The sequence below is a fragment of the Euprymna scolopes genome, chromosome 21, assembly GCF_053919585.1.
Source record: "Euprymna scolopes isolate OS-2025 chromosome 21, ASM5391958v1, whole genome shotgun sequence".
Classification (NCBI taxonomy): Eukaryota; Metazoa; Mollusca; class Cephalopoda; order Sepiida; family Sepiolidae; genus Euprymna; species Euprymna scolopes.
The window spans coordinates 101,576,261-101,602,578 of NC_136502.1; the positions used below are offsets into that span (position 1 = coordinate 101,576,261).

Here is a 26,318-nt window from a genome sequence, read left to right on the forward strand (position 1 = left end):
CAGCTAATAACTTTTATAACATGCATTTTATAAAATGAAACCAACATTCTAATTTAGTTTATTTAGTCACTTAAATTTAGTAGAGGTAAAGTAAGTGAAAAAAGGCAGAAGTCCACAGAGCTATAACAATTTTAGTAATAAAGAGAATTGTTTATATTGAATTGACAAGAAAGTTCTGGCAGAAGTATTAATTTGGATTTTAAATAAGTTTCCGTTATAATACCTTTACTTTATATATCATTTTAAAGAACGATTTTCGCTCTATCTTATCGTTTCAATTATAATCGTTTTAAAACAGTTATGTCTTCTTTTCAGAACGTTGAATACAAGGTGAAAATAGCAAATTTGCACAATTTTCTTATTTCAATTCAAGCTAGGTTGAAAAGTTGCTGAAACAGCTCACGATATCAATGAAGCCTTTGGCTCAGGAACCACTACAAAATGCACAGCACAATGGTGGTTTAAGTAATTTCATGGCGGCAATGAGAATCTTGAAGATAATGAGCATAGTAGTCTGCCATTGGCTGTTGACAACAATCAATTAAGTTGAAGCCAATCCACGCCCAACTCTTCGAAAACTTGCTTCTGAATTAGACGACGATTTCCAACCAGTTGAGAGGGATTGGAAAGACAAAAACACGATGATAAATAGGTGCCTCACTTGGCCTTTTTGGTCAAGATCAAAGTGTAGTATCTGTCCGGCAGATACTGCAAGCAAAGACCATATGTGGGGGCAACTCCACATATAAGACCTTGGTCAATGTAGGGGCAACCCTTCATATCAATTGTCACTATCCAGCTCCCCTACTCCCCGGGGAGTTGGTCCCCATTTCCCCTTCACTCCTCACTTTAAAAATCGGCCTTGTGCCTAATTTGCTCGGTGGGGGAGCAAATAAATACCATCTGTTCTTCAGATGCTGCACTTCTATTTCTTGTTCTCTTTCGGTGGAGGAGAAATCCTTCATGACTGAGACAATTTTTATTTTTGTACCTTTTCTCCATGTTAAAAAACGACCCTGGTGTCTAACGCTGTCCCGTGGGGAGGCATAGTAAATAGGAACAACCAAAACAAACGCCGTTATGAAGTTTCATCTTCCCTTCTTTTACGCAAGAACAACCCATTTCTTGACCAGATTGTGACTTGCTATGAAAGGTGGGTTCTTTACGACAATCAGCGATGCTCAGCTCAGCGGTTGAACACCAACAAAGCTCCACGACACTCTCCAAAGCCAGAGTTGCACCAAAAGAAGGTCATGCTGACTGTTTGGTCGTCTGCGACTGGTCTCATCCATTACAGTTTTTTAAATGCAGGTGAAACCATTATGGTGGAGAAATACTGTCAGGAAACTGATGAAATGTATCAGAAACTTCAATAACAACATCCAGCATTAGTCAACAGAAAAGGCCCAATTCTCCTCCACGACAATGCCCGGCCACACATTGCTAAACTGACCCTGCAGAAGTTATTTCTGTATTGGACACTTTTTTTTTAACACATTTTGTTATCATTTTTTTTTCTCTACTTTTTTGTCATTTAGTATTTTGTTGTGTGCTTTAATTATCCTTTCTAAGTTTTTATCGAATATTTTATGCAAAGGATTGTTTAATGGGGAATGTTTTTCAACAAGATTTAGTCATTTTTTGCTCAGTTTATTTTTTTAGCATCTGATTATAGGGCAACGTATACTAGATTATATTTATTTTTCTTCTACTTTTGATTTTATTATAATTATTGGTAGCCTGTTGCTTATAATTCATTTTGATATTATGGTGCCCACTATTTTTTTAGAGCAGTGCTATAAATGTTGCTTGACTTAAATGCATTTTCGTTGCTCTCAGGATACATGAAATTATATATATATATATATATATATATATATATATATATATATACATATATATTATTCTAGATGGCCACCTCGACATAAATTTTCTCCCTATTCACATGAGAATAAATCAAAAGAGAAAGATAAGGACTGCAGTGAGAGGAAATAAATTACGAAGATGACGAGGGTCACAGTAACGTATTAAAAGACAAAAAGGATGACAGTTATCCGAATAAGTAATAGTGATGATGATGGTGATGACGAGAGTAATGATGATGACAGTGATGAACCTGATGTTGATAAAAATACACCAGACAACGAAAATGATGAGGACGGTAGCAATTATGAGAATGGAGTCAAAGAAGGAGATTTTAAAGATGAGTCAAATCTAGAAAACGAGAAAGTATTCATAGCAGTAGTGGAAGCTTCGGTTGAGAATAAGTTAGTCCATAATAACGACGATGGAGGCGATAATAATAAGTGTAATAAAGGCAATTATAACAGTAATGGTGAAAGGGAAGAAATTCATTCAGATAGCACGGGAAAGGTACGAGAATGTAACCTTGCGACTACTGACATTACTACTACTACTACTGCTGTTACTTGTGAAAATGCTACCATTTCTGCTGGTAATGATAGTAAAAGAGCCGTTGAGAGGTTGAAGTTTGTTAAGGAAACCAACAAGGCAAAACTTTCCTGTGATGGAAAGAGGAAAATTGTTGAAGTGAAAATTGTTAATAAAACTATATGCATCGGTAATGATATTCGCAAAAGCAAATCGAGTAATATTAAGAAAGCCAGTGAGGCAAAACTTTCCTGTGTTGGAAAGAAGGTTGGTGAAGTGAATGACGTTCACAAGACTTTACACATAGATGACGATGTTGAAAGGTTAACTGACAATGATGATAATAAGGAGGACGAGAGCGAAAACAGAGAGTTGCCACTCAAACTCAACGTTAGGTGCAAAGTACATGTGGGAAACTTTAGTGCACGAATAACTGTGCTGGACTTAAGACACGTCCTTGAGTGGCCTCTTGGCCTTGATAATGTGGTGATGCCTATGTAAAAAAAAAACAAAAAAAACGTCCAGATAAAGAATTCCCCAAGCAAGCAACGTAACTTTACAAAATTCAAAAGCTTTAATGACAGCCGTCGCAAAACGGAATGATTATTGGAACAGTCAGGAGATGCTGATGTTTGAATACACACTGTCGTATGTAACCATGAAGATAAACGTTTTATACGTAAGCCATCTAAATTTTCGTGAAATAGAAACATGTGCTGTCCTATTTCAAAAATTAGGGGTGGATATTTGACCACCCTAACGTTATACAATTTCTCCCTATTCACTAGTAATAGGCTAAATATTAATATTTGGTTTGAACTGAGCGAGAGTCCACTAATTCATTCTTCTTTTAAAACCCAATGTTAAAGTCAGTCTGAAGGGACGAGAACGTACAACCACTTGTCTCCTTGTGAGGGCAGTGTTGGACAAAAGATCCAGTTTTGATGTGGGGAGATTCAGTTCTTTAGAGAGGGGTGCTCTGGATGTAGACAGGAAGTAGAAATTGTCTCAGTTGGGAAGGAATCCTCTTGCACTGACCAAGGACAGAAAAAGTGAAGTATAGCAGCGGAACAGATACTACACTGTGATCCTGTCTCGAAAGCCAAGGATTCAACCAGCGGAAGTATTTCATTAGCCAAGTAGTGAAGAAAAAGATTTCATCAGTTCTAATTTTAGATCGGAATGCAAAGCAGAGAAAGGGAAGCAGGAGGCGAAACTACCCCCCCCCCCGTTTCTTTTAGGATCCAGGTTCCAACCTTATTTCATTCTTTTCGCTGCAACCATCGACTAAGAATGACGCCTCTCTACATGTGGAAGAGAAGGCGACTCAAATAATAAAAAAGGAAAAAGGAACACGAAAAGCGAAAACGAATGACAGATATGGTATGAAAAGCGGATGATAAAAGAAAAAATGGAAGAACTGTGAATTTATTATTTGAACTTTCTTTCGCCACAAAAGAATTCTCTCGGACTACATACGTCGCTAATAAGTTGTTAAAAGAAAAAGGACAAAAAAAAAAAAAAGATGAAAAAGAAAAGAATTGTGAGTGTAAATATTGTTCGCTCAGTTTATATGTTTAGAAATATCCCAATCCCCATAATTTTGAATATATTCTTTTCATTGAATTTTTTTTTTTTTAATAAACCTATTTTTATATTATTTGGAAGTGTTTTTGTTCTTTCTCGCATCCTGTTGTGTTCAATCCTTGTGTTTATTTTTGCACCCCGCTTGTCTCATAGGAACCGATTGATGTTTCTTGTTTCAGCCTCTTTGTATTCAAAAAGAAATTTGAACCTTAATGAGTCATACCTCTGTGCAGAAAACTTGTTTGCATGAAGTAAATGTTTGATAAAAGAAAACCTTTATAAAAGAATCCCTCCCTCTCCTTTTGAGTTTTTAAATCCCCTTTCATTTTTTTTACCTTAGTCACGTGTGCACCCGCCATATCCCCAAATGTGCGGAAACATCTGTGACAAATATATATATATATATATATATATATATATATATATATATATATATATATATATTAATACATTAATACTGAGATGTGGTTGAGTACTTGTTTTTTTATATTAAACATTAAACATTGAAATGTTAGTATCTCCACTTGTCCATGTTATTTTCATAACATCTTAAACTTCACCTTGAACTTAATCAATTATCACTCCTAGCAGGTCTTTCTTAACCTTGCTTTTCTTAAAAAACGCTTTTAATGATAAAATATTAATTGGAGGAATGCCAGGATGAAGAAAACCATTTGACAGAGTTAGCCATGTCTGGTTGTATCTGACTGGCATTGAATATTGAATAAGAAAAAAGATCATTTTCCATGGGCAATGCCAACATCCTTACTAAAGTATAAATCAACTTTGTTCAAAGAAAACACTAAAATATAAAGCAAGTTATTCACCAGGCTGATTTTGTTAAAAAAACAGAATGTGGTATGCTGGAGTTCAATCTCATCTAAACACTTATGGTAAATGACAAAGACAGGATGAGACATCTTGTACTCACAAAATCTAATTGGAAGCCGAATCATCTTTGGCACCAACTCTCTGGCCACAAATTGAATTGAAAATTGCGTCTGCACAAAAGTGCAGTAACATGAATCTAAGCATCACTATGCCTGTGCCAAGCGAGATCACAACTCGTCATGAAACGAGATATTGGACGTACATGTAAAATTAGATCTGGCATACAACTACTACAAGCCTGAGCACACATAGCTACTCATGACTACTAGTTACATAAATCAAACTTACTAACACACAGTTGTCCCCAATGCAGTTGTCGCACGCTTCTTTGCCTCTTGTTCATGACATTTTGTTCTGCACACATTTAGGCCAACAAAGTCCGTCTTGATTCCATATTTGGTTCTAGCTTCCAACTTCTGATTGACTTGGGGGTAGGGAATTGATAGTTCCATGACCTGATAAATTTCAAATGTGCAATTTCTGTTCAACAAAGAAACTATGGCGACTTAATTGTGAATTAATTCTGACGAACGCTAAAATGCAAATGGCTCTTATTGCTACACTCTTTCCTTCTCCACTTCGTTGAAATTAGTTTTCCTCCTCATTCCCCAAATCAAGGGATTTATCACAGAAATATATGAATTCAAAATATTTTCAACCGATGAAAATCGTTCCAAACCCCTGAAAACGTAACACATCTATGTGAAAGTAGTAAACCAGTGCAAAGTTAGAAATCCATATAAAACCAACATAATTCCCAAACTGGCCACAATATTGAACAGGGCACAAAGAACACATTCTCTACACCTACCCCACGTGTCATTTTGGGCAAGAGGAAGCAAGTTACAAAAAAAAAATCATATCAGGCCCCCTACATTTTGCATGCACATTCTTACATGCAAACAAACAGGGATGAATTACTACTCACAGCTTTACACACACTAAGAAAAAGGTAAACCAATGCACACACAGGTACAATGCCACGCTGCCAAATACTCACATATGAACATTTTTACTAATTGAAAGTAATTTTTATATTCTTCTCTTGTATAAAAATGTTTTGTTATAAAATTTTGCTTTCGTTTTTCATTTGTTTTTTCATTTACAAAACTGTTTATGTTTTAGGCAGCTCTTACTACTTGGTGACTTCTATTCTCTCATGATTTATTTCAATTTCTATATGATTTCTCGTGTATGTATCCTTCATTTTATTTCTTTACTAAAACAACTTTTATACCCACAAATATATTTTAAATATTGATGTGGTTCTTGGCAATACCCAAACAAAGCCATGAACTACATCACACAACAAATACCAATATTAACAGTTTATCAACAAGTCAAAGTTCTCAGAAATCAAGGGGCCTACTTCCTGGGCTAACACTGGAACTCTATATAAGATACATAGATATTTGAATATTCCATTAAAGTTCTTTATCTCTCAAACACCGAGTTAGTAAAGAAATTGAGAACAATTTTCCTCTCCCAAATTCACCATTTTTATATGTTGTAGTATATCTTTTGTTTTGGTCTCTTGGTCTTACTGGATTCCAGGACAAGAATTTATCTAGTCTGGTGGAGTATCCAGCTCCGTGCTATTACTTGAGGTAACATCATTTGGAGAAGGTACACCATTCCTCATAAAAGCTAATGTGGGTTAGCCATAGAAAGAAGATCTTATTTGGGCTCTGAATACTATGTGATTTTGAATATTTGGTCAGGGTTTACTTCTAGGGAAAAGTATCCTCATACCAGGTTGTTCTGACAAACCCTTGCACAGAGAGACCTTAGACACTTGAGGATAGTGTCTAGTAGGCATTCAAGTTCTCTCCACTATGGGGGTCACTATGCTTGGTGATAAGAATATCTAATTACACCCTTACATGCTCTATCAGCATTACAAAGAACTGCCCAGTCTGACATACCTGTCTAACCACTGTTAGCAACTGGAAATATTGTTGGAAAAAAACAACTCATGCATTTCCTGGTTTATAGCCTTAGTGGTGTTATGCACTTCCTCTATGAGTGCACACACCCAGGAAATCAACCACTTCAGCCATTCCCTATTCCTATATATGTCAAGCTTTGTGCCATTTATCGTAGATATGCTCTCGTCAACTATGTAAGCTAGTGCCTTCTGATTTTCCATATCTTTGAGCTTTCTCTAAATCGTCTCCACATCGCTTTCCAATGCTGTCTTGAACAGTACATATAGCCTCTTACCAATTATGGGTAAAATCCCCCTTTTTTTCTGCTTTGTCTTCAATTGTTTAATGCCCCCCCCCCTCTTAATACAAGCTCACATCTATCTACTCATCAATGCACGCATCTCACATCCAACAATTAGAGATAGTTAAGAGATGTTTGAAAAGTGGATGATTTGCTGCCTGGTTTAGATTAATTTCATCACCTCGCACTCCAATCAACACAATCGCACTATATACGGTTGCAGGTTAATGCATAGTATAATAAATCATTTCAACCCGGTGATACAGATCTTGTTGGTCTTATTGAATACAGTGTTTGTACAGTTTCCATGTTCCTATGTCAATACCTACCATTAATTAATCATAATCCTCCTCCTGTCCATATCTATACCATAACAGAAAGAATCAGTTTCAAACAATTACCTCTTCCTACCTAATTTTTGATAGAGAAACAGCCAAGAGTTAGCCAATGGAACAACCATTAGTGCCAGACATGTATGGAGGTACTCCAGACATATCAACATCAACCACCTTTCAACGATTTCTGATCCCCCTAGCTCTTACAAGGTCTTTTATTCTTGAAATTTAGAGTACATGGATCCTCTCAACCATAATTTCAACAGCAGTTCTTTCGTAATCTGAGTCACCTTTTTCCTGGAGCCAAGTTAGAGGTATTACATCATCATCCCACTCACGACTCTTTATGAGTTAGCTCCGAGAGTCTTTATAATGCTCTGAGGGTCTTTGTAACTCCCTACTCTTACTTTCAGGGACCTCCTTCATTTTTCAATCCATCATAAATAAAATTAAGACCTCCTCTCTCTGATTTCCTATCCATTTTCATCTTCTCTGGTTAAACAAGTCACTTTTTTTCAGCCTCTTTTCCTAGCTGTTCGCATGTTTTTTTTTCCCCCAACTCTAATTTGGCTAACTTCAGGTCACTAACATACAACCACTTGACCTTTTTTTGATATTTAGTCTCAGATCATAAACAATACTAGATCAATCTGCTCGACAATTCAATAAAACAGAGCCTACCTTTGATCCAACTTAGGGGTAGTTTGTAGTATACTGGAGCTCGCATTTAGAGATCATGAACCCCTCCCCCCTTCTATTCTCACATTCCTTCTTTTTGGTGTTCTCTTCACCCTAACCACCCTCATTTCATGTAGGTAAATATCTAATGCTGTTGCTTCAAAATTAATTTATAATTATTTTTCTCTCATGTATCTCTGTTGGGGTTTCAATATGTTGTTGGGTAGGACAATCTCTCAACGAAGGTGCAAATTCCAAGGTGTCCTTCATTGTAAACCTCACACTGGTCAGTACTTGGTCGAGTTCATACTCCAATTCTTTTGATTTGGCCACTTTGGCTAATGCATCAGCCAGTTTAGTGAAAGCATCTTTGTGTTACTTTGAGTATAATATATCGAGGTGACCACATATTGAATGTTCAACCTCCACTATCTCCTTCATAACCCGATTCAAATCACATGATTGGCCACTTTACTATAGAACCTGATCGAATAGTAATCCCTTCTAATGAGCTTGTGTAGTTTATCGAGCCATATAACATTGATCTTTTTGTGACATTGTTCTAAGATGTCAGTCTTCTTGGTGAGCTAACAACTCTCCCACTTGTATTACAAACTTAGAGGTGCTGCCTGCCACTACTGGGAAAGCAGCAATCTCATTGTCACTGTAGCTCTTCTGTATTTTATCCTTTCAATGAGGATTACGGATTTTTTTTTTTACAATTTTTCCTCGTCATCACTGTCCCATTCTGGATATGGTCTCCATTGCAGGAAGTTGATTACACTTATGTGGAAGGTCTTATCATCTACCCTCAGCTCCTACTTCACTGGTTTCAACTTCAGGAATCCAGAACAAGAGATTTGCACAGGTACTGTCCAATCAATACCTCACAACTCTTCTCTTTAAATAGGGAGAGGACCAGTGGGGTTTATTTTCTGTCTCGTCTTTTTATTCTGCTTCTAAACATGCCTTTAAAATTTTGCCCCATAGTCTCCTACTATTGACATGGACGCTGGAAATAAAAGTCTCTCTTGAGCATAAGCAAAAAAAAAAAAAACACTTTTCGATAACATCAATGTTAAAACTGTATAAATTATGTACTTTTTCAAATTTATTAATTGGTGAAATAACTGTATGGCATAACAATCTTATTTTTATAGATATTATGGTACACTTTTACAAAAAGAATTTACATACAAATTGTTGACCTATAGTGTTGTACACTAGGCTATAATGCAAGCTATGTCTAGCTTGACAGATTCCTATGTGGGTCAATTTATATCGTCATGAGAGTTGTACATGATTAACGTTTAATAAAATATTGTAGAATGCATGTTACTTAAAGACAAAAAATATATGCAAATAATTTTACTCTTAATTGTTCCTTGTGATAAAAAAAAACACAAGACACATCACAAATAAATTTCTCTTTGCAGCTTTCAGAAAATCTATGAAAATGCAATATATTTTTTTTTAATGTAAAAAGAAACAATCTGAAGAAAAAAAGCTTGTTTCTCAATGAACAAGAGTTGTTTATCCTGTGTAAAATAAAAACTGCAATTTTGACCATTAAATAACAAAATCACAGTATATTTTTATTCAGGCTATAAGTGCACTTGCAAAAGGATTTTGTATGACACAGGTACCTGCTGTAATGTATTCCCATTTTTTAACTTCAAAAACAGAGTGTAATATATATATATATATAAACAAGAAAACAGTATTTAATGGTACTTCCATATAAACTCATAGTTGAAAAGGAGAAAGTGTAAACATCAATTTGAATTCTAAAATATATAATTAAACATAAGACGTTTTAACTAAAGAAATGACATATACAACGTAAAAATGACATATCGTGTAAATGTTTATAAATCACATTCTTGGATTAAACTTAAAAAATGCATAATTCAGTTAAAGAAAATGGGCATGTTTTACGATAGACAACAAACCAAAATATAGTGAAGAAACAAATATATAACAAACCTACCTGGATAAGATTTTGGAGTTTTAACTTATTTTAAAGTATTTAGTAAGTTTGAAATGCAATTAGTGCTGAATGCTGTTGTTAAAACAACAACAAAAATGGCTGAAACGAGACTATCACATTTGGAGTCTCCAAAATCGGTCAAAACTCCAAAATAAATTAAAATAATCGTAGAAATCCAGACTGACATCATCATAACATTTACTGGGTGGATTTCTATCAATATCTTATTTTATTTTCAAGTTTGGAAAGTTGGCAACCTCATGTCCGTTATCTTTGTGGTTGTTTTCGCTTAAGCACTCAGCACTACTTGTTTCAAACTTAATAAACGCTTTAAAATATGTTAAAGCACTAAAGCCTTGTACAGATGGGTAGAAGAGCAACTTATTTTGCTTTTGATAACATTTGCTACATATTTGTTTCTTGAACAGTATTTAGGTTTGCTGTCTATATTAAAACACATCCAAGAAAATATAGGCAAATATTTTTTGCTTCTTTAGTTGGATTATTTTTTAATTGGACATTTCTGCGCTTCACACATCATGTGATTTTAAATATTTTCCAAGATTTGACTTAAGTTAAGTCATTCAACCTAAGAGCTCGACACTAATGTTTCAAACTTAATAGTTTGAAACGCAAGTAGTGCCAAGCTTTTAAAGTTAAAACAGAATAGCAAAAATGAGGCTGCCACCTTTGAAGTCTCAAGAATCACTAAAAACTCGAAAATAAAACAAAATGTCAATGCAAATCCATCAAATAAATGTCACAATGATATTTACGGGGGGGGGGAGTTCGGGTTTGTTTTCTATGTTGAAACATACCCAAGAAAATACATACAAACAAAAGATAAACTATTTTTTGCCACTTTTAGTTGGACTCTTCTTTTTAGTCGGGCTTTTCTTCACGACTTCGGTGTTGTGTAATCGCAAATGTTTCCCAAGACTACTGCGCCAGGCGAATGTTTTCATGCAGATGTCACACTTCAGTGGCTTTTCACCTGTGTGGACACGCTTGTGCTGCTGTAATGTCGTACCTTGCGCAAAGCTTTTCTCGCATGTATTGCACTTAAAAGGCTTGATCCCAGTGTGCGTCCGCTGATGAGATACCAAATTGTTACGCAGCGCAAATTTTAGTCCACAGAACTCGCACTCGTGCGGCCGGTCACCCGTGTGGGTTCGTTGGTGTTGGTGGTAATTGCTGCTACGGGCAAATTCACGGTTGCATATAGTACACTTAAATGGCTTCTCACCAGTGTGGAAGCTGTGGTGGCCTATAAGGCCGTTCTTTTGGGCAAACGTCCGTCCGCAAATCTCACAGCGAAAAGGTTTTGCTCCAGTGTGAGTCCGAGAGTGGGCAACCAAGTTGCTTATTTGGACAAAATTTTTCCCGCAGACTTTGCAGTGGAACGGTCTCTCCCCAGTGTGGATTCTTCGGTGAACATTCCGAGTCTTGAGGTGCGTGAAGGCATTTCCACAGATGTCACAAACAAAAGGTTTCTCCCCTGTATGTATACGGAAGTGCGCTTTCAATGAGTTCGCCCGATCAAATTGCTTGTGGCAAACGGTGCATCCAAATTCCTTTTTAACCAGGTAGCTGCTATGCGACTTTAAATGCTCTTCTACGTCTTCGCCCTCCTCAAAATACTCGCTACATATTTCACACTGAAATGGTTTTAGTTTGATGTGAATCTTCTGATGGGTTTCCAAAGTTTCTTCAGAAAATAAAACCTTACCACATGTTAGGCAAGGATACTCTCTGCCATATGGGTATGCAGTATCTTGGCTTGCATTGATGTCAGGGAAGTCATCTGGTTCCTTCTTAATAGAAATGTTCAAAAATGTTCCCTTTTCTGTTGGTAATTCACCATCAGGATCTGGTTTGATTTCTTTAAAAACCATTTCTTTAGAAATGCTGAAAATAGACAATTTGAAACACAAATTTAAATGTATATTAAAAAAATTTAGATGCATATATATTAAAAAAATTTAGATGTATATATTAAAAAAAATACAATTGGATTTAACATTTTAAAGCGCGTTTTTTAATGTTAATTTTTTAAATGAGGTTTGATTTATATATTTATAAGATAACGTGTGTGTTATTTATTTTGTGTCATGCTTACATCTGAGTGACTGTCGTTTGATTGCTATGGACTTCCATTTCTTGTAATAATTAAACCAAAAATTCTTCATAAGTTTTTGTTTTGATTATAGCTGATGGCACTCAATTCATTTATTTTTTATAAATAATTTTACCAAGAATTCTTCATAAGTTTTAGTTTCGATTATAGCTGAAGGATCTCGAGTATATATATATATATATCATAAGTTTTGGTTTCGATTCAAGCTGATGCACCCAAGTCATATGGATATATGCGTCATTCCAGCACGGCATCGTTAACGCGTCATCCCAGCACGGCATCCTTCACGCGTCATCCCAGGACGGCATCCTTCACGCGTCATCCCAGCACGGCATCCTTCACGCGTCATCCAAGCACGGCATCCTTCACGCGTCATCCAAGCACGGCATCATAAACGCGTCATCCAAGCACGGCATCATAAACGCATTATCTAAACATTTAAGACACTATAAATACTGCTGAGGTTGCTTTTGTTATGAAGAATACATTTTAACAACTTAATATCTATAAATATCACAAACCAGCCTAGTTTAGAGTTGACTTTTTGGCAACATTCACCCAATAGATGGGTTGACAACGGTTTCTCCTAAAGTGTATGTTTTAGTCTAGAGTGCTATAAAACAATAAACATAATGAAATTTCAACTTGTGATATCACATTATTTATTTTGCGGGAGGGGGAGAATTATTGTAATAAAATTTGGATGTAAATAAAATTTAACCTTTTTTTTTTATTTTCCTGTCAAATTATTAGAAGTAATCCGAAAAAAAATTAAAAAAGTACTTTTGATGACAGATGATTTATTTATGACAAAAATGTTTCAAATTTGGTGTGCATGATAGTGTTTCAATGCATATAAAGCAAAACCATCTTAAAGTAAAGATATCAATCATTAATATGGTGAGCTTAACAATAAGATCTTAAGTTGTCTTTTATAAAATTGCAAGTTGAAAACTTTAGTGAATTAAATACTAAGAAAGTGTTTCATTTATATAATTATAAAATTCTTTGGACATCCGAGCGTCCTTCTTTGCTTGCTTGAATCTTAAACTCGATAATCGAGCAATTCTATTTTTTAAAAAAAGGGCTGACAAGTGAAATATATATATATATATATATATATATATATATATATATATATAATGAGCATGAGAGGCTAAGGAAGGAGGGTGGAGAGTTGTACATTTTGGTTTTGATTCTAGCTAATGGCACCTAAGTCATATATATTCTTAGTTTGGATCTCACGACTATATATTAGGTCACATATAATAATTGATAGCGAATTGTCTCTATATATTAATAAAACGAAGTATGTGTTATTTTCTGTGTCATGTTTACATCAGGGTCATTTAATTGTTATATACTTCAATTTCTTGTTATAAATAATTTTACCAAGAATTCTTCATAACTTTTAGTTTCAGTTTTGATTATAACTGATGGCACTCCAATAATCTATTTTTTTTTATAAATAATTTTATCAAGAATTCTTCATAACTTTTGGTTATGGCTGAAGGAACTCAAGTATATATATATATATATATATATATATATATATATATATATATATATATATATATATATACATATATATATACATATATATATACATACACACACACACACACTTTTTCAATAAGTTTTTATTTTGGTTTCGATTCAAGTCATATGAATATATCTTTTTTATTTTTGAAATTGCAACTTTATAATGTATATATATAAAAAAAAAAATTTTTAATTAAAAAAAAAAAAAAAATCGATAAAAGATTAACTCTATAATAATATATAGAAAATCTGCAAGAATTAAAATATCATATTTAAATGTACCTTATGACTGGGCTTTGCCAGGCGTTCATGTTAGCTTAGATAAATACTTTTGCAGTTTTAACGAAAAGCTATAATGATATAAGAGCATCTATTTACACTGAACATCTACAGAATGCCAACATCAGTATATTACATATGAGAGTCCCCAGTGAAATTTTCCACAGGCCCCCTAGTAATAATACATAATTTGCATGAATTAAAATATATTTAAGTGTATCTTATGACCAAGCAACACTGAGCAGTCCGCTAGTCTATTATAAAAGTGTTTCTATCTATTTTTACATGGTCAAAACCAGAGTTTTTTTTTTTTTTGATTTACTATTAAGAGAAAAACACATCAGTATCAAATGTGCTGTGAATAATGAAGATTCACTGTTGAAATGAATTTTATATATAGCAAATGTCATGATCCTGAACCCATATTGAGCTTTATTCCTGCCATAAAATGGATCATCTTTGTTTGACGTGCAATTTTAAGAGTAAAGAATGATGTAAAGTTGTGTAAGGATTCAAATGCTGCTCTACTGATTATGGATACTCATGGCCTTTAACATTGAGGATAAGGAGTCCAGAAATGTCCAGAAAATTAGATGGCAATTTTTTTCAAAATTTCCAATACACTTCAAAATAGCTGTAATTCAGCAACTTGTTCAGCTACCAAAGTAAGTTTGGTATTATGGTTTGTTTTGCAAATATTTATGTTTCAACAACAAAAATTTAGCGGCAAGAAACTTAAGCCCACATCGAGATGGTTTTACTAACTGCATGTGAACATTTAAAACAAGATGCAATATCAAGTTGATTTGCATATGTTGAATTAAGGCCAATAAAAAGAACATAATTCGCATATTTATTTTCTGAATCTGATGTTCAGAAGAGTGAAACAAAGAGAAGGATGAGAAAATGTCCAGCGAATTTTGAGCCACTGTTTTGACTGAGGCAACGAGTAGATTTCATTTGATGCAGTGAAATTGGTTGGTTGTTTTTGTTTTACGGCATATCAACCTTTTTCAGGTTATTTAATGCCGAATCTAGTTATTTTGAGGAACGATTTTTAATGGAGTACATTTTTTTTTTTAAGTCAGATTCTATTTAATCCATAGTTGGGACCCTAACAGGTACTACCACTCCAGGTCAAAGTGGACCTGGGAGCAATGGCAATTAAAGAGTGGCTCCACACTCCCCAAGGCCCGCAAGGTGGGGCCTCACCATCGGATATAGTTTTACGTCGTATCCAGGACCGTTGTATAAAGAGTTCTTTTTAAATTTTTTTTATAAAGGCCAATTTTTTTAAGATTGGAGAGTATGGTGTGGAGATTGTTTTTATCAAATAACTCATTGAAATTCATCCATAAATATTCCCATTGAAGTATGAAAATGCTTACGTAATAGACTTTCAAATCCTTTTTTAGAAGACAGTTGCATTATTTTTACATTCGCACTTCCATATTATTTTTCTACACATCTGTTTAAAGGGGTAATGGAATTTTGTCCAATGTTTAGGCTAGTTTGATCCCATAATTATTGCTTCGATTATGATTAATTTTCTTTCCCACAAGATGATATTACATTTGTAAAGATTATTTGGTAAATTTTTATGATATACCCCAGTGTATTATAAACACCCCAACCTCCCCATGTTAAGAACAGCTTTCGGAATAAACGCTCCTAACCTCGAAAGCTGTTCTTAACATGGGGAGGTTGGGTGGGGTGGGGTTGTTTATTCCAAAAGCTGTTCTTAACATGGGGTGGTTGTGGAGGGGTGTTTATACTATGCTGGGGCAGGTCATAAAAAAATATTGATCATTTATTTGTTTGGAGCTTGCATTTTTAGATGTACACTGTTGAAATGGCTTCTGGACAAATAGTAAATTTCCTTTTTAAAAAATTTCTAATATACTTCAAAGTAGCTGTAATTCAGCGGCTTGTTCAGCTACCAAAATAAGTTTGGTATCATGGTTTGTTTTGCAAATATCTATGTTCCAACAACAAAAATTTAGCAGCAAGAAACTTAAACCCATATCAAAATTGTTTTGCTAACTGCATCGTGAACATTTAAAACAAGATGCACTATGTTGTTGGAAAGTAATAAATGCCTTTTGTTAAAACAAATAAAATGCAGAGTCGAATTTCTTCCTTTTGTTTTTTTCTTTGTAACTATCTCAGACAACGTGTTGAATCCAAGTGTTAAAATGTACCAATATCGTTGAAGATTGATGATGTTACAGAAGTGTAATGAACAAGTTGTTACATTATTTTAATTGGTTTTTAGTAAAGAATTAGTCAAGCAGTGTTCATATATATATATATATATATATATATATATATATATAACAATAAATGAATAAATCTATATATTAGTATATAGTTTTATATCGCCATTTTTCTTTATTGTTTTCTATATAAGCTTCAAATCAATTTGTTGAGCTTTGCATTATCCCAATAAGTCTTCTCTTAAATAATTAATCTTATATTCTTCCTTTAACTCCCCTATATATATATATATGAGAGAAATTAAATCATGCAAATTAACATTAACATAATTTCTTGTTGAAAAATAAGGAATCCAAGATACAATGAATTATTTCTTCATTCCATGGAGCTTAAAAAAATTTGACCTTTTTCTTCAGAGGAAAATTAGCAAAAATATTTGATAAATTCTTACGGCGTGCCCCAGCGTATTAAAAACATCCTAACCTCCCCATGTTAAGAACGGCTTTCGGAATAAACACACACCCCCAACCTCGAAAGCCGTTCTTAACATGGGGAGATGGGGGGGATTCCAAAAGTTGTTCTTAACATAGGGAGGTTGGGGTGTTTATAATACGCTGGGGCACGTCGTAAAAATTTACCAAAAATATTTTGCATCTTCATTCATGGACATCTTTAAATGGCTTTTTTGAACATTAATCTCAAATTTTGCAGTTTTCAATTTTTTGCAATTTTATAACAAGTCTACGATGATTTAATCCTCGATGCGGTAAAGGATAAACCAAACGAATCTCAAACAATAATCCAGGTTTTATGATGGATTTATATTTTTGCAATTTAACTTTGTTCTGTATTTGTTTTCAGATAATCATGATTATTGATTAATATCCATAATTGCTAACCCCCTCTTTCATGGCACGTGTGCATGCTATTTTTTTCCCTCAAGATTGGTGCACACATATTAAAATTGAACATCCGCGAGTTCAGAATGGATAAACCAAACCAAAATTTTACATTCACTATAGATAAAAATAATTTGCAAAACAAACAATAGTACCTAAAGTAATTTTGGTAGCTCATTAACCCACAGAATTATGACCGTTCTTTGTTCATTATTAATTTGCTGTCTTGTTTAATATTGGTCTAAAAATCAAATTTCACAGTATATAACTAAAACTGTAGGCTTTAAATAAATTAATAAGGTTACTTTATAGTAAAAGAAAAAAAATCAGAATGGAAGCAATAAATATTAGATAAAAATCAGTATAAATATTGGACAAAAGCTCATTACACCCCCCACACACACACGCACACGGAAAACGTGCAAAACTCAAACTGAAGCACAACTTTGTTCATATAAATTTCATTTCAACAGTTAAGACATTAAATTTTCTTACTCTGATTCTTAGCACATTAAAGATCAGGCGATATAATTTTTTTCTTTTAATAGTAAGTCAATACTCAAATTTGGACTATGTAAAAAAAAAAAAAAGGCAGGTCAAAAGTGTACGTTACTGAAATTGTTGTAAAATATTAGCCATTGGAGATGTACACTTGAAATTTTATTACTTAACGTATTTTGGGATGAAGAATTAAAAAGAAAAAAAAATGGCTTTGTATTATTAAAAGATTTTGGTACTTGTACAACTTGTACTTGTATTATTAAAAGATTTTGGTACTTGTACAGTTTAGTCAAAACATTAAAAATTGAAAATATCGAAGAAAAAAAAAAAAAAAAGGTTATATTGTACGTATCTATTTTGGACTGAAGATCAACGAAAAAAAAAATTCATTTAATTTGATTGAGTAGCTTTTTTTTTTACAGCGGAAAAACATGTTCTTAGCGCATTGAAGTCAGACATTGTGAAATTAGCTGAACATGCCACGGGGAGATAACTCCATGTAAAACGGCAAAAGCGCCGATACTCCCTTCCCATCTTTAATTCTAGCTTTTCTTTCTAAAAATCGAACCTTTTGCTCGGTATCATAACAAATTGTTTTTTCACTGAAAAAAAAAAAAAAATTAAAAACAAAAAAAAAAAACTACTTGATGAAATTAAGTGAAATTTTTTTTCGGAGAACTTCGTTCCATTACGAATACATACAATATAACCATTTTTTTTTTTTTCCCCCGATATTTTCATTTTTTAATGTCTTGATTAAACTGTACAAGTACTAAGATTTTATACATTTTAGCTTGGGTGAATTTATTCCTTTTAATTCGCCAAAATCAACCAACAAGAAAATTTAGAAATGTTATAAAAGGAATCAATTTATTTATTATTTTATATATATATATATATATATATATATATATATATATATATATATATATATTATTTTACATGGAAATACTTATAAAACTTTAAACTTCAAAAATGTTAACAGAGTAAAAATATATTTATTTTAACTGATGGAACAGAAAGGCACACACGAAGAAAAAAGTGGTAAAGGAGGAGAAACAACTGTTCCAAACGCAATATAACAATGGAAAGGAGAAAATGGCAAAAATAAATTTTATAAAATGTTAAATAATTAAACTTCTTGTGATTTCTGGAAACTGGGGACACTGATGACCTTTGCTAAGGCCACACAGGACAGCCGATGGTGGTCATTACAAAATCTAAGTCAAAATTTTAAGGAAAAATTAAATGTAAATAAAAACACTTAAAACACACGCGCACGCGCGTGCACACACACACACACACACACGATACAAGTAGATAAAAATTAACTTTTGTTGCCTTTGGTAACATTTATGAACTTTTTTCATTTCTTTTTATTTTCTGTTGGAAATTCTTGACCATCGCCAGGAACGTGCACAAGATCGAAATAGACGCAACCATTCGGGGACAAGATCAAAGTGTAGTATCTGTTCTTCAGATGCTGCACTTCAATTTCTTGTTCTGTCAGTGGAGGAGAAATCCTTCACGACTGAGACAATTTTTATTTTTGTTCCTTTTCTCCACGTTAAAAAACGACCCTGGTGTCTAACTCTGTCCCGTGGGGAGGCATTGTAAATAGGAACCATAAATGTATCCTTTATTAGATATTTTTCCCCATTTGCACACTGAAGCTGTTATATCCTCCCTCCTTCATTAGCCCGAACGTTACCTCTCAATTCAGTGTGACAAAATAAAATATAAATAAATCTAAAAATATACTAGTTTGGGCGGAAAAAAAGTGTTTTGAAAAAAAAAAAAAAAAAATGGCGGAAAAATAAAGAACACCATGCGCGATGGGTCGTTATTAGAATTTTATCAGATTAGGTACTTTATGCGCTTATTGTACCGTACTAAAATAATAACGTTATTTAGAAAGCCATTCTTAACATGGGGAAGAGAGGGTGTTTTGTAACTATTCTATACTTTTACCTAAATAAATAAAAGATATTGCAAAACTTGAAAATACTATTTTTAAAAAAAGCTCAGTACAATAAGTGTACTGACTGAGCACCTCAACTTTTTTTAGCGACTAAATTCTAACCTTTTTTTGTGTAAAATAAAAATTAAACAAAAAAAAATCACACGTTATGAATATGTAAGAAAAGTGTGAAAATATAAAAAGAAAAAGAGCTATTATAATAACCTACTTTATTTTTTCTTATAATAAAATCAAACAAATTATAAGTTGATAAAAATTTTAAACAATACGAATACAAGAATGACTTTAAAAAAAAAAAAAGAAAAATGAAGTGGAAATTTAAGTCATACCTGTCGCCATTTTTTTTTTTTTTTTTTCATTATGAAACTTACTGAACCAAAATAATAATAATAAAATAAAAAGATAAAATACTTGGATAGATATTAAAAAAAAAAAGGTAAGATAATAATAATAAACATTAGGTTATAAACTTAAGAAAATTTTTAAAATATGGCATAAAATTGCTATCTTTAATCAAAAACAGTTACTAAAAAAATCAAGTAATCCTAACGAACAGAAGTTATTGTTATAAATAATTAAAAATAAAAAAATGTTAATCTTTTTTTTTTTTTTTTTCAGAAATGTTTAGTTCTACTTACTTCAAATACCAAACGTTAATCCTCACTGTTAAAATTGTAAGACTGAACTTTAAAAAAAAAATGCTTTTTTAATAAGAGCAACTTCGATCACAAAGTTGAACTAAAGTCGTTGTCGTTGAAATGTGGAAAGCCGGTGTAAACGGTTCGCACCTTCCTTCTTAATAAAAGGACATGCGTACGGTAAATGTAGGTTACAAAAGCTTTAAAAGTTTTGAATTTCAATGGTGGAAAATAGCATTTTTTTAAGCTTAAAAAGAAATTAAAGGATAAAAAATAAATTAATTAAAAAAAAAAGAAGTTTTTTTGTTTGTTTTTTTTGTCAGTTGTTGTTGCTGTTTGAACCAATCAGATTCGTTGAATTTTCATATTTTTTTCCGTTGTTGATTGCTGGGTTTTGTTCTTTTGTTACGCTTGTTTTCTGAATGGTGTTTTCTCCTTCATGAAAACAATACCTAATATCTGCTTCTCCTTTGCAAGCTGTTTGTTTAGTTGTTATTAAAGAAATTGATGTATTTTGCAGAGAAGCCAACAAATGAAAAATCGGTAAAAAAAAAAAAAAAAGATCAAATATATAACAAATAAATATTACAAAAGGCAAGTTACTCTTCTACCTATTTGGATAAGTTTTAACGTATTTTAAAGCTTTTATTCGGTTCGAAAAAGCCACGGTGACGCTTATAAAGTAGATTTATATCAGTATATATATATATTTTTTTAAACTTTCGACACATTATTGACTTTCCGAAGGCGGCATGTTCAGAGCCGGCCATGTTATTGTCGGTTTTTAATTTATCAACTTGGCAATAGTTCTTTTTCGAACTGAATAAAAGCTTTAAAATACATTAAAACCACAAAACTTATCCAGGTCAGTAGAAGAGTAACTTATCTTGCTTTTGGTTGCATTTACTTGTTATACAGGGTGAACCGATAAAGTTGCCGCCCAAAAGAAAACAACACTGCTGCTTTATTTTAAAATTTTTATTGAAAAAATTAATTCAGGTAACTTGATTATGTAGTAGAGCTGACATCTATTCAATGTAGCCACCTTCAACCTCGATATGGGCCCGGAACTGGGAGCATGCCTTTTCCATAAACACCAGTGAGAGCTTGGTGAATACTTGGTGGGTGGTGGCAATCAGGCTGGCTTTGGTATTGTGGGAAGTCATGTTGGTGATGTTCTTGATGTATGACAAAACAAAGTAGTCCAACGGATTTAGGTTGGGGAAGTAGGGGGGGGCAGTGTAGAGGACTAGGATATATAAATCCTAATCCCGTTACAAAAGAAAATAATGAAACGAATCGAATGAAGGAAACAAAAACTCAGTTACTGGATAAGATAAACGTGTCGTTTATTTACTGCTGAAAGAATGAATGTTTTAGATATAACACGTGTTCATGTCCGTTCTGGTGTAACCATCGTTTGTTGCAGGATTGTTAGTATAGAAGGAAAAAGGAAATGTGTGTTCATCTCACGTTCGGGTCACTATCGTTTGTTCGCGCGTGGGAAGAGAAGTGAGTAATGTAGTGCAAAATGGGAATGATAGTCCAGCGTGTAGACAAAGAAAAGGATAGAGGGTTGCAATCAGTTAAACTGTGCATCATGTTAGGTCAGCTACGCAGAAGTGTTCTCTGGCACAAGTTGTAGATAGAGAGAGAGAGAGATAGAGAGAGAGAGAAAGAAAGTCAATCCAGGTTATGGAGATCGAAAGCGTATAAAGTGTATGTACTGTTTGTTAGCTTTTTGCCCCACATATAGTAGCAGGTGGTGTGAGGTACGCGGGCGCCGCAAGGACGGCGGCTGTCCACTGACCACTCAACTCGGAAGGCGAGTTGGAAAAGGGTTGGAAACAGCTTGTCTCTTGCTTTTATAGTTGTTTTCAGTGGTCTTTTGCGCATGTGTGGATTTCCTTTGAAAGGGAAGTGACGTTGTCCATGTGTGTGTACATGTGCGTACGTTAGCGTGTGTGTGTATACACGTGAATGTGAGTGCATGTACGCGAACGTGAATATATGTGTGTGTGTGGACGTGTGCACGTATGTTTGTGTGCGCATATGTATATGACAAGAAATATGGCTTGAAATGTGGACACGTGTTTTTGTGTGAGACTAGAAAAGGCTCGCGCAGCAGTGAGAAAAGGGTACAAAGTCTAAGCATTCCTTCTGAAGCTAAGCCTAGGTCTCTTTGGGCTTATGGGCCAGGGCCAGCGCCAAGTGCTGCTGCTGCTACACTCAGAGTCTGCCAGTGGCCACCTGATTGCACCATGGAATCGCCACACTCTTCAGCACATCCAGGTACGCTTTAATGTTGATTTTCAAACCGACTTTGAAGATGTGAGGTGACATGATATTGGCCTCGCTTGAAACCACACCAAAGATCATAACTTTGGCCAGAAACTTTGTTTTTATCACCCTGGGCACGTACTTGTTGTTTGTGGCAATCCAGTGATGCATTTTGAGAGTCCTGTTGTCATAACTTGAATCAGTATATTTCAATTTTTTACCTTTTATTTTGGTCTGTTGGCTTCTCTGCTAAATATCTAGAAATTGATATGTTAACAGTTAGAAAGTTTGTTGGTTGTTGAAATAGAGTCGATAGATCGATCTTTGTTTAATATGTCATTTTAAAAAAAAATAATACGTATTCAATTGTCATGTCAAAAACAGTAATATATCCAAAAGTTACGAAAATTCATTGAGTAAAACTTATAGTTAAATATAATTTTATGGAAAATTGAGTAAAATTGCATTTTTCTTAGATGTTATATAGTATACGGTAAAGAGTTCACACACAGGGGACATAATTCAGGATGCATATTTTAGATTACACCATAATGGCTTCCAACATTTATAGTCTATAGTGATAGCTGAGCACTTGCCATGAAAATAATGATAAAGCAGAGACAGGCTTGCAACGTCTCTTCTGTGGGAAAAAAGGTTGCAGGGAAGAGAAAAAGGCATCCCTCACTAAGCTACGAAATCTATTTTGAATTCTGTCAAGGCAGGATAAGCTGCTTCTAGTAGATCCTGCTCAGATGTGGCAACAGTACTCCATCATTGGCCATACCTGGCTTTTATATTGGTAGAGAATTGCATCAGTACAGTCTACTGGACTGGTAGAAGGATCCCACTATTTTTCCTGTAACAATATTAAGCATATTTTTTTCATTTTTAGTGAGTTTACAAAGAATCTAGTTGATGAGAATCGTTATTCGGTAAAAGTGAAATTTCCCAATCTAATAAGCTTGTCAAGAAAATTATATAAAATAGCTCAAATTTTTTTTAGGACATTTCAAGCGTTAAATTTAATTTAGCAATGACGCATATTCACTCATTCAAGTGATTACTTTAATAACACTTTATGGGAAGTAGGCAGTGGCAACTGATTTCATATCCCTGCTGAAAAAGTTCCAATAGTTATTGTTTGTTTCATTAAAGTATAATAAATAGGAGGTGACAGTTATCTAGTGGTGAACAACACAAACTGACGACCTCTATATTCCAAGTCTGAATCCAGTTTATTTCACAAAAATCACTTTCACTTAGCAACCCTCCCGTAAATATCTAATGTCTTTCTAGAAAGAATACTGGCTAAAAAAATATCGGGGAAACTAATGCCAACAATAGAATCTTCAGATTCAGATGACAGCTATAATAAATAAAGATATCAGGAGGATTTATAAGAGAAGTCAACAAACGAAAGAAAAAGGGTCAAAACTGGAAATATGCAATAAATAAATGTTACTGTAGCCAATAAAAGTGGGTTTTATACCAACCTGGCCCACATTTTATGCGTTTGTAAGTAGTTTTAAATGCTCTTTATTTCATCTGAAATATTTAATTTTCATAAGGTCTAAACCAACAAAGATGGTCGCCGACACATGAAGAATGAAGCGGCCATCTTTGTTGGCTTAGACCTCGTGAAAATTAAAAATTTGCAATGAAATAAAAAGGATTTACAACTACTTTAAAACACACGCGCGTGCGCGCATACACACACACACACACACACACACACACACACACACACACACACACATAAACCAGACAGGCATAAAAGTCACTTTTATTTGTTATGGTAGCATTTATTTATTGTATATTTGTTTTTTTCCTCCTTAGTCATTTATTAACTTCTCTGCTAAATCCTAAATATCGGTTTCTTTACTTTTATAAAATTAGTGCACATAATTTTTTTCATTATTCAAATAAATAATATATATTTTGCAAACTGTTTTTTTTTTTTTTTAATATATATATTTACTTTTGCCAAATTTTTTAATTAAAATATTGCTTTTAAATTGTGGAGAAAATTCATAAAGGATATAGACCCTAAAGGACACAAAATTCACAATGCTGACACTTACCTTGAATTGACTTCTCCGTTCTGTCGGTTCTTGCATAAGCAATGCACTTTTGTATGCAAATGGGCTGGTAGAGACCTCTCCAAGTAATCCATCCTCCTTGAATAAGGCAAATCAGGAACTTAAAATAGCAAATGCACTTTGTTTTAAAGTTGAAAGTTCAATATAATTCATGTCAGAAATTATTCTGAATCAGTAATTTCTTATACAAGTTCTCGACTAAGAATTTAGTCACATAAAACATGAGTTCCCAATAATGCTCCTTGCCGGATAAAGTGGGAAGGTTCCCTTGATAGAGACAAATATTTCGCATTTTTCACATTGACATAAAAACTGAAAACTTAGGAATTGATCCAAATTCACCACAATGGAGATTCAACCACAGAAAGCAGGAATCTCCGGTATGTTTTCTGCCAGAATAAAGTGGGAAGAGATCCCTTGAAATGGAGATGATTAAATTATGTCCATTCAGTTCAACAACAAATTAAAAATGATTTCTTGCGCCTTTAAATTTGGCACCTATTGTGATAATCATGTTTAAATAAAAAAAAAAGGGGAAAAAGAACGTGTTCAATACAACTCCCAGAATGCAATAGTAGAAGTCATTTGCAAATTTCAGCATAACTTATCTTGCCATTCACAACATTCTTTTGTTGTATATTTGTTTCTTTACCACTTTTTCAATTTGATGTCTATTGTAAGACATCCCAAATTCCTATTTGCTAGCTAGAGGACATTTTTTTTTTCCAATGTGTGTGTGGTGATAAGGTGCCTTCTAGGGAAAGCAATAGTAATTCATGTGAAACACGATCCCCTCCAGAAACAAGGTGTCAAATGATTGACTTGAGTAAACAATGTCGTGTAGGCAGATATCAGGGTGATGACACGAGAAGGGTGATATTGGACTGATGCCTTTAAATAGGTAGGTCACAGTATGTAACTGCAGAACATTTCAACCGGATAACATATTCCTGCACTAGGTGACACAAATCAACACCACTCGCAAAATATAAACGACTTGTAGGCAACAGAATCGCAAAATTCTGGTATCAGCAGAAGCTCACACACACACACACACACACACACACACACACACACACACACACACACACACACACACACACACACACACACACACACACACAGAGTCCAAAAGCAACTTCCAGTTAATAATAACCATATGGCGAGTTGTTGCCTTTAATTAGTTGCATAGTTTTTATAATAGTTACTAATGCTTATGTAGCACCATTAACTTACTTTCGCCAGACTCATCTAAAAAAGGGAATCAAAAGCTCACTTCTTTTTGCAAACATGCTGTTCTGATCGATGCCTTGGGCATCTCGCCACTGTTGGCACCAAATGCCTTCTCCAAGAACAACGAGTCGTAATCGTACAAGCTGAGGAAATTAACAATTAATTCAAGTTTGCCATTCAAACATTAACAAACTCTACATTTTATTCATAAGTAAAAATGTATGGATGTCATATTTGCGCTGTTTTCACTATCTCCACAATAAAATAATTCTAATCAAAATGTAGTGAGCGTTGCTTCTATATTTCATTTACCCTCATTTATCTTCTCATCTTGTTCCACGACTAATAATGACACTCATGTGATTCCGAACACATAAATTGGTGCACATTAAGAAAAATAAATGGTTGACA

The 26,318-nt window shown here is 33.8% G+C and overlaps 1 protein-coding gene across 1 annotated transcript in view; it reads right to left on the minus strand.

The window, feature by feature from the left end:
* Positions 1–9,200: 9,200 nt before the first annotated feature.
* The window catches only part of LOC145242874 (uncharacterized), a 107,946-nt gene continuing 90,828 nt past the window's right edge, over positions 9,201–26,318 (minus strand). Inside the window, exons 3-5 of the mRNA XM_080105987.1 lie at positions 25,951–26,050; positions 24,657–24,752; positions 9,201–12,008 (exon numbers count right to left, since the gene is read on the minus strand). Coding sequence (XP_079962113.1) covers positions 10,950–12,008; positions 24,657–24,752; positions 25,951–26,050 — 1,255 coding nt within the window. The 3' untranslated portion in view covers positions 9,201–10,949. The remainder of the gene's footprint in view (positions 12,009–24,656; positions 24,753–25,950; positions 26,051–26,318) is intronic.